Source organism: Mya arenaria, chromosome 8 (assembly GCF_026914265.1).
Source record: "Mya arenaria isolate MELC-2E11 chromosome 8, ASM2691426v1".
NCBI classification, from domain to species: Eukaryota; Metazoa; Mollusca; class Bivalvia; order Myida; family Myidae; genus Mya; species Mya arenaria.
Genome location: NC_069129.1, coordinates 28,943,677 through 28,954,379, shown reverse-complemented (window position 1 = coordinate 28,954,379; position 10,703 = coordinate 28,943,677). Strand labels below are relative to the sequence as shown.

The 10,703-nt window shown below is 36.7% G+C and overlaps 1 protein-coding gene across 1 annotated transcript; it reads left to right on the top strand.

The window, feature by feature from the left end:
* The first annotated feature begins 4,690 nt into the window (after positions 1-4,690).
* LOC128244730 (uncharacterized) lies at positions 4,691-8,092 on the top strand. Its single transcript, XM_052962781.1, has 2 exons — positions 4,691-4,741; positions 5,615-8,092. The coding sequence occupies exon 2, from the start codon at positions 5,615-5,617 to the stop codon at positions 7,784-7,786; it is 2,172 nt and encodes a 723-aa protein (XP_052818741.1). The 5' UTR covers positions 4,691-4,741; the 3' UTR covers positions 7,787-8,092.
* Positions 8,093-10,703: the final 2,611 nt, after the last annotated feature.

Here is a 10,703-nt window from a genome sequence, read left to right as displayed (position 1 = left end):
GTGACATGTCCCACAATGCATCTCCTGCCCGAAATTCCCAGGTGTCTCCTGTTATAAGTAGTAGTTGATTTATGAAATGTAAGCGAACCACTTCCATGAAAACTTCAAAAATAAACTTGGAAAAGTTAGGAAATATACGCTCACTGGGTACAGTTAAATGCAAGCTGTGTATGTATGTTTTAAGCATTCATCCCCTTTCATACATTTTAAGTTCAATAATAAAAGATCAAAATAAAAATAATAAGTTTTTGCACAGAATGTGTCATTCAATAATCAAATGACTGATCAAAATATATACAACAAATATGGGTTCAAATAGTTTGCAATACAAACTTGTTTTAAAACTCATTTTGGTGAGAAAAAAAGGCCAAAAATTGTGCAACAGTTCATCCCAACAAATAAACCCAGAAAGTGGAATGTTTAATATTGTCAAATGAAAAAGGTCCATAATAAAAAGGCATTTTTAACACATAACATACCTATTTTCTCTATGTTGGCCAGCTTGCATTCAATTGCCTGTAATGGGAGCTCAAAGAACTTGTCAACTGGAAATTCTCGCACCTTATCCCGTGGGACAAAGTCAAGGTCGCCGTAGTCAGGGAAAAATATCTCTACTGTGTCATCCTTCACTGTCTGTATTTGGCCCCGGTACCATCTGATACAGAATGATAAAACGTGTAAGTTTTCTAACATATTTCGATAAAACTTGCATCAGTGACAATTCAGAACATATCAATTTAAATGGCCTCATAGCCATCTATTTAGGTAAGACATATGCAGTTCCTAATATGACTCTAAGAACATATGATTTGAATGGCCGCATTGCCATCTGATATAGGTACGACATATGTAGTTCATCATATGCCTTTCAGAACATATCTATTTAAATGGCCTCATTGCCATCTATTTAGGTAAGACATATGCAGTTCCTATTAATATGACTTTGGAAACATATGATTTAAATGACCTCATTGCCATCTTCTGTCGTAAGAAAAAACATTTTTTACATGAAAATTTCCATATAACTAGCCTCATTGTCATCTGATATAGATAAGACAAAAATATGCAGATTCACATACGTCTTACATGCCTACAATAGTGACATATTTCTACATGCTTGCAGTAGTGGCCTTTAATACTTACAACAGTGACCTACCTCTCCATGCTAAAATAGTGACCTACCTCTCCATCCTAACAATTATGACTACCTCTACATGCTTACAATAGAGGCCTACCTCTCCATGTTAACAACTGTGGCCAATCTCTCCATGATGCTAAAAATAGTGGCCTACCTGTCCATTGTTACAATAGTGACCTACCTCTCCATGCTTACAAAAGTGATCTACCTCCAAATGCTTTCAATTGTATTCTGCCTGTTCATGCTTACAATATTAGCCTACCAGGTTATGCTTGCAATCATGACAAACCCCTTAATGCTAACAAAAGTGACCTACCTCTCCAAGATGCCAATAGTGACCTACATCTCATGCTTACAAAAGTGACCTACCTCTCCAAGATGACAATAGTGACCTACATATCATGCTTACAAAAGTGGCCTACCTCTCCATGCTTACAATAGTGACCTACATCTCCATGCTTGCAAGTTTGATCTACCTACCACTCCATGATGACAATAGTGACTTACTTCTTCATCCTAACAACAGTGACCTACCTCTCCATGCTAACAATAGAGACATAATACTTCATCCTAACAATAGTGACCTACCTCTCCATGCTTACAATAGTGACCTACCTCTCCATGCTTACAATAGTGACCTACCTCTCCATGCTAACAATAGTGACCTACCTCTCCATCCTAACAATAGTGATCTACCTCTCCATGCTAACAAAAGTGACCTACCTCTCCATGCTTACAATAGTGACTTACCTCACCATGCTAACAATAGTGACCTACCTCTCCATCCTAACAATAGTGATCTACCTCTCCATGCTTACAATAGTGATATACCTCTCCATGCTTACAATGATGACCTACCTCTCCATGCTTACAATGATGACCTACAGTTCCATGCTTACAATTGTGGCCTACCTATACAAGCTTACAATAGTGACCTTCCTTTACATCCTTACAATGACGTGTCCATGCTTACTCTGGTGACCTACCCCTTCATGCTTACAATAGTGACATACCTCTTCATTCATACAATATTGGCATACCCCTTCATGCTTACAATGGTGACCTACCTCTCCTTCCTTACAAAAGTGACATATCTCTTCATCCTTACAATAGTGGCCTACCACTCGATGCTTACAATAGTGACCTACCTTTCCATGCTTAAAATGATGCTTACAATGGTGATCTACCTCTCCATGCTTACAATAGTGACCTACCACTCCATGCTTACAATAGTGGCCTACCTCTCCATGCTTACAATAGTGACCTACTACTCCATGCTGAAAAAAGTGACCTAGCTCTCCATACTTACAATAGTGGCCTACCACTCTATGCTTATAATAGTGGCCAATCTCTCCATGCTTACAATGATGACCTTCCTCTCCATGCTTCCAATAATGACCTACCTCTCTATGCTTTCAATGGTAACCTACCTCTCCATGCTTACAATAGTGACATATCTCTAACTTCTTATAATGTTGGCGTACCTTTTCATGTTAACAATAGGGACTTACCTATTGGTAACAATCGTGACCTTCCTCTCATCGAAGGAAGCATACTGGGCTAGACAGTATTTTCCAACTTGTGGTTCCTGTAGGACATTATCCTCCTCCTGTCTCTCAACATACGCCCCTATCCCGATCATAAGACGTTCCAGCCTGGAATACAATATAATGTCAAGATCTGGGACTATTTTTTAGTAAAATACACCAATGCGACAGCTCCGCATTAAAGACGAATGTTTTATTTAAAGATGCAATTTTTATATAAAAAACCTGATCAGATTTCAACAGAAACTATTCCATTTGTGTATGGAAAAGTTAACATTTTATAAAAACATTAGATTTTTTTAAAAGATAAGTCCAAGAGACCAAGTTTTTGACCCCAGATGACACACTTTATCATCTTTGATTTCATGCGCACTATTGTTTTCAAAAAGTTAATACAAATTTGAATTTAAAACTACAAAAAGAAAACATTTTTAAACTAATTACTTAGTTGTTTACCCAAGATGCCTTATATTCAAAATAGCATATTAATATACCCTAAGAGCAAATCACAAAAGGGCAAATTATAAAGATCCTGAAAATACAATCATTGACTTTGATGTTGACGTGTCAATAGTGTTTGTGATAGGGTAAAAGCATGTGTGTATGTGCATATATGTATGTAAACTAACCAAATAAATTGAAAATTGGAGATTTTTTTGAATATCCTGCAGAGAAAAAACTGCATTTATTTCTTTAGATTTGTGATTAGTGACCTAGTTTTTGACCTGGCACACACACACACACACGCACACACACACATGCACACACACATGCACACACACACACACACAAAGACAACAATGATAGTTTAAGAACACTTGGATAAAAACTATAAGACTTTTGTGACCTTATTTTTGACATGATTTGACCTATATTCACAAATGTTCATAACAGCATGTTGACAAGTATTTTGAGAAATTTATAACAATTGGATATGACTGTTGACTTTATGACATTGAATTAAAACTTTTAACGCAGAAATGTTAACACCCGCCAGCCCGCACAACCGCCATACAAAAGCATTTCTCTTAATTTTAAACTTAAATTGGTATTTTTGATACATATTTCTATTAATGCATTATCAGCATCAAAGAGAAATCTCATGTTATTACAGGAATAAGGACACATCACAGATAAGCTTCACATTTACATTCAATGACCTTTACTTCAATGACTTATACTTTTGAGTCTCAATGACTTGTTTTGTCTGCATTTATTTCATTAGTCAATGAAAAACAGTAATTTAATAGTTGAGTTAAATAAGCATAAATCCATTAAGTGTGCTTACTCTTCCAATTTCTCATGTCTCTGTATATATAGATGATCTGGGGTGTGGACAGATGAGATCACTACCTTATGGGAGGGCCTGCAGGCTGGTAACACTTCAATCAACAGCTCCTGGCTCATCCTGTGTATGGAAAATGGGATCATCATCATCATAATCATCATCATCATCATCATCACCATCATCATCATCATCATCATCATCATCATAATAATAATAATAACCACCACCACCATAAAGTATCACCACCACAACCACCACCACCACCACCATCAGTATCACTACCACCAATACCTCCACCATCATCAGAAAGATCATCATGGTCACCATCACCACCATCATCATCATCATCATCATCATCATCATCATCATCATCATCATCATCATCATCATCATCATCATCATCATCATCATGTACAGCAATACACTAAATCTTAAAACAACCGGAATTTTTGTAAGTGTATATTTAATGTGTTTAAAATTGGATGTGAAAAGCAGTTTTGGAAAATATGTAGAATGTACAGTAAATGAATTTGAAGCATATAATACTACACATTATACATATTATATATATATAAAGTCAATTGCTTGATCAAAGCCACATTTGATTGTCACTTGACATAATTCATACATGAACCAAAGGGATCTATTTAAAGAATAATAAAACAGATGTCATGTGCTTATTTTTAAAACAGGAAGTTAGATCAGTGTTATATTCACCTCAAAATGGCTGAGAGAAAAATATCTTGAAGGGATTTTTTGTTAAGACAGGTAACCAAATACTTGTGTTTACATTCACTTTAAGTGCATGTTATTTAACATCAGACTTATTATGCAAATGACATGTAAAGGTTAAGTAAATGTAAAGCATTTTTAACTTACATGTATATTTTACTTCTAACGTTTTTCTCTTGAAAAATGTTGCTCCTATAATATTGTAAACATAAAATGTTAAATTTGAATTATAAGTTAAAATAACCAATTAATAATAATAATAATAATAATACTGTGTTTTATTATTATCATATATTCACATTCTCCTAGTCCTTTGTGTAGAAAAAACTTGACGTTCATATTGTATAACACCAACTAAAGACATCATTTCTTCCTTCAATATTGCGCTCTGCTTGAATAGGCACGAAATCATTTAACCAAAGATATACGATGCAGTAGTGCAAGGGAGAAAATGACCAAGAAGTGCTGGCATGCTTCATGAAATTTGCTCGCATGCACTTCTGAGTTCAAACAGCATAAATGCAAGAAAAAATGCGATCAATCCTTAATTTATGACAATGGTTAATGTATTTATTGAAACACATTAAACTATGAAACACAACATATTTGCAATATGGCCTTCATCAGGAAATAAAACAGCAATGCAAACAAACAAATACACCCCAGCCCACTAACACACATGTTTGATACATGAAAAGAATAAGGAAGATATCATAGTATATAATATTCATAACACATATATATATCATGTACAATAATTGCGTTATATACTTGATTTTCAAAAGTTTACATGCAATGAAAAGTAAATATACACATACTGATAGGTTAACATATATACATATTAAAAGAAGCAAATATTAATAAAAAAAAATAAAAAGTATTAGTATTAATATAAATATTGGTTTTCAGATGGAGCAACAAGCAGAACAAGTGCTGTCTCTACGTTTGTCCCGTTTTTTAGAGGACATCGGGGTAAACAGATACATGATAGCAAGGAGGAGGAGGACGTGGCTCGTACGCGAGAAAGGGGTGACAATCAGAGAATCATTAAAAGGTAGAAACTATAAATTATATCATTTTGGCAGCCAGAGTGAGGGTACTACAACCGTTGGCATGAAATCAGCCATAGATACAGTGTTATGCTATGATTTCCCCGTCATATTGGACTGGGATGAGTGGCAGCAGGGAAAGCTACATCTCCTTGTTGTCAAGACAGAACAGTTCCCACCGCAGCACTGTTGGCTGCAATGGCTGAGACGTGAACTTCCATTACCAAGGACACAGGTCATAATTCCCAGTGATGTGATGGACAATGAAGGCAGAGTGCTGCATACAAACTCTCAGATGGAATTACATGACACTATCAGAGAATATAGCTCATCAGGTGAAGTAGTGCAACATGGACCATCTAGAAGCTGGAATGAAGATGATGTTGTTATTGCCCATCATTGTAGCAGTCTCCCAAACGATTGTCAGTTCCTGTTCCACAGACCCCGGCCTGGACACTGGCCTAGACCTGACACACTGGCCAGGGTCAGACAAGTTGGAGTGTTTCTGGTGCCACAGGGATATTCTGAGTGTCCTTCAAGACCAACCAGATGTCGCTCTACTGCACTTCATGTCACCCCAAATAACCCATACTATCCACAGTCAAAATGGGAATGGAGGTTTTCTACATCAATGATGGAAAGATTACTGATGTTTGACATGAACACTGTGCAGTACAAGACATATGTATTCATTAAAATATTGAGAAAAACTTTCTTAAAGCCTGTGGTTGGAGACCGTCTCAGTACATTTCACATGAAGACTGCAATGCTGTTCACAATAGAGACATATTCACCAGAGATATGGAGGGAGGAAAACCTAGTACAGTGTGTGATTTACTGCCTGACCACACTTTGCAGGTGGCTGAAGTTGAAACACTGCCCACACTTTACTATAGATAGAGTGAATCTTTTAACAGGGAAACTATTCAAACATGAACTCCCAATATTGTCTGCAATGCTTTCCTCCTTAATGGAATCCAATATGCCCTACATTCCACAGATAGACATGGATTTACTTGGAGTCAAGATGCTGGGTATAAGCAGAAGCCTTGTTCCTGGAAGTAACGAAAGGAAGAAAAACAATCAACTGATCCTATTTCATCTGAATAAAGACTTCAAAGAAACAATAGTAATATGGCATCAAATTGTCATAACTAACTTTTCTATGTACACTTGGGATGAGATCAATGCACTCATTATAGAACATATTCACACTTTACAACAAATATCCCAAAATGGGACAGACTTGGAACAAGAAACAGCTACAGTGATCATGCCTCTGTTGTATAGTTCATTTGCTTCCCTCATAGCCTCATTGTGTATTCACATAGGCCAATCAATTCCACAGGACATTCTCCACCTGTACCACCTGTCCTTTGACTCTGATCTTCTGTCCAGTAGACTCAAGTTTGCCTCCATGCTCTACTGCAATGGGCAGTATGATGGAGCAGCAAACTGTCTGGTCTACTCTAAGGGTCTGCTGGGTCAAGAAGTGTGGCAATCATGCAGTTGTTATGGAAGAAATTGCATCAAACCCAGCAGTAAGTTCCTAGACAAGACTGAACATTCCTCTAATAAACACATACTACAGAAGTTTACTGCCATATGTGTACGTTTCATGCCTCAAGAAATGTGCTGTGTACCAGAACACCTGGTGTATGAAATGTTCAGAACTGTAGGAGATGAAGACAGGCAACAGAGATGCCCAGCAAGTATGTATAAGTGGATGGACCTAGTCGTGATTGACTGTATCCCTTTCCTCTACAATCTGCAGTACCTCACATACAGGCAACTGAACATGCGTTATAGGAAAGATGCAGCACGAGCAAAGCTTCGCCACTATCTACATACGGACAGTCAAGGCCATGGTCACATAGAGACAGCCTTAAACATGCTGGGCAACTGCTATGAACTTGAAAACAGACTGGATGTTGCATGGAAATGCTACTCCACATCTTTAGAAATCTACCCCAGAAACAATGCAGCCAATTGGCATGTGGCCAGAATACTGCATCAGCTAGTTAACAGCTAAATACTTCTGTAAATAAAATTGAAGTATTCAAGTATTGGTGATATCCTCACCAATGAGCATGTGCAACATATAAAATTGAAAAAATATAATAAGACTTACTTAGTTTTGATCATAAGTGCTCTGGGAATGTGGACCTTCCCTTGAATCATATTGAACAGTCGCTCCAAGTGCTGAAACAAGAGGCATAAACAACTGTCTGAGCATAAAGAGAAAAGAGAACTTTCTTGAATCAATTTTGATACTACAAATGTAATCAAGAATTATAAATTGTACAACATATTATTTAGAATGTTTTTTCTTAACTGTTTATGAATATTTTTTAGCTATGATGGAAATATTGTCAATGAATTTGCACTGTAATACTTACATCACAATGAATATATCAATGATAATGAATTGTAATACAATGTGTTGATAAACTGTATTACCATAAAAACTGTATTACCATAAATGACTGTGTATAGCATGCATCCATAAAAGCAGGCAAAAAACACATAAAGAACAGGGAAAAAGACCTAAATCGTCTACACTAAAATTATCTAATATCATAAATTAAAAAATCCATAATGTTTGCTTACAATGCCAATTTTAATTATAACAAGAGCTGTCACAGAGACAGCGTGCTCGACTATTTAGCCGCTTTTCAGTGTAAGGATTGGCGAAACTTGCATAGATCACTGTAGTATAAGATTAGAATGTTGCCTGCAAAGATTTGTGTAAAATTCAAATATATTAAGCCTTTAATGAAATAAAGACATGATGGAAATAGCATGCAATACATTAAAGGATTATAGCTTGTATATAATGATATTCTAAGTCCAATAATAAAGGGCCATTATTTGCAAAATACAAATATCTAACATGGTTATTCAAGTAGGTTGGGTAGTTGAGAACCATTGTATAAAGTCTCAATGCAATACACTATGTGTGCTAACATGCAAGACCTTAACCAGAATTTCTAAGTCGCATAAAAAAGGGACAAAAATGATAAAATATGCAAGATAATAAGTATCTTCCATGGCCGAGAGTGTAAGATAGGTTCATTCCGACCCGAGCGTAGGGTGTTTTGCTGCAAAGATGTTTACCAATCTTACACCAGCGGCTATGGTAGATGCTTTTTCTCCCACCTCATTTTTTTGCTGGAACTCTTTTGTGATTAGTGAAAAAAAATGCGTACGGATATGCGATAATTCGTGGTTGTCATGGATATTCGCGCAGTGATTCAAAGTATGTAAATGGTTTGATCGGTCTTTAAATATGCATGTTTATTTATCATTTATATACAATATGGTCAAAAATCTAAAACCATAATTAAGACACAGCCATTTTTTTCTCAGGAATTCTCTGGGGGATAAAATGAGTCCTATACAAAGTCAACCTGGTACAATTCAGAAAAAAAATCCCGTTTTTGAGTTATAGTGCCGTGCACATGTACTTCTTTATCTAAGCCTTTATGAACCAAAAAGACTGGTTAGTGCTTAAATTAAATCTGAACCAAACCTAGACACATAAGACCTTATTGTCATACTTACTGAAGGATTTTCATCAGCCAGTCCGTTCCTAATCAGTTCTGTTTGTACAGAAAACTTGTTAATGATGGTGCGTGTTTCCCCAAGCTTTATTCGCATCACGAGAGGGTCCAGCCAGAGGCGATGAACGAGACGTAACACAATCTTGCCCTCCATTTCTCGACCATGAAGTTCCATATGCACAAACACACTTGCCTGTTGGAAAAGGAACAATGAAAGAATATGCTAATTAGCTCAATACAGGAAACAGTTAGAAGCTGATTGCTCATGATGTTTAAATTTATGAAGTTATGTGTTTAAATGCAGTTGCGTGTCAAAATGCAGTGATTTGTGAGAATGCAGTTTTATGAGAATGCAATTGTGTGTGGGAATGCAGTTTTATGTGAGAATGCAATTGTATGTGGGAATGCAGTTTTATGTGAGAATGCAGTTGAGTGGTGGAATGCAGCTGTGTGTGAGAATGCAGTTGTGTGTTAGAATGCAGTTTTATGTGAGAATGCAGTTGTGGTTGAGAATGCAGTTGTGTGTGAGAATGCAGTTTTATGAGAGAATGCAGCTGTGTGTGAGAATGCAGTTTTATGTAAGAATGCAGCTCTGTTTGAGAATGCAGTTGTGGTTGAAAGTGCAGTTTTATGTGGGAATGCAGCTGTGTGTGAGAATGCAGCTGTGTGTGAGAATGCAGTTGTGTGTTAGAATGCAGTTTAATGTGAGAATGCAGTTGTGGTTGAGAATGCAGTTGTGTGTGAGAATGCAGTTTTATGTGAGAATGCAGTTGTGGTTGAGAATGCAGTTGTGTGTGAGAATGCAGTTTTATGTGAGAATGCAGTTGTGGTTGAGAATGCAGTTGTGTGTGAGAATGCAGTTTTATGTGAGAATAAAGTTGTGGTTGAGAATGCAGTTGTGTGTAAGAATGCAGTTTTAAGTGAGAATGCAGTTGTGGTTGAGAATGCAGTTTTATGTGAGAATGCAGTTGTGGTTGAGAATGCAGTTGTGGTTGAGAATGCAGTTGTGGTTGGGAATGCAGTTTTATGTGAGAATGCAGTTGTGTGAGAGAATGCAGTTGTGGTTGAGAATGCAGTTGTGTGTTAGAATGAAGTTTTATGTGAGAATGTAATTGTATGTGGGAATGCAGTTTTATGAGAGAATGCAGCTGTGTGTGAGAATGCAGTTTTATGTAAGAATGCAGCTCTGTTTGAGAATGCAGTTGTGGTTGAAAGTGCAGTTTTATGTGGGAATGCAGCTGTGTGTGAGAATGCAGCTGTGTGTGAGAATGCAGTTGTGTGTTAGAATGCAGTTTAATGTGAGAATGCAGTTGTGGTTGAGAATGCAGTTGTGTGTGAGAATGCTGTTTTATGTGAGAATGTAGTTGTGGTTGAGAATGCAGTTTT

Excerpts from the sequence above, each read along its gene's own strand:
- LOC128244730 (XM_052962781.1), top strand. The coding sequence starts at position 5,615 with ATGGAGCAACAAGCAGAACAAGTGCTGTCTCTACGTTTGTCCCGTTTT.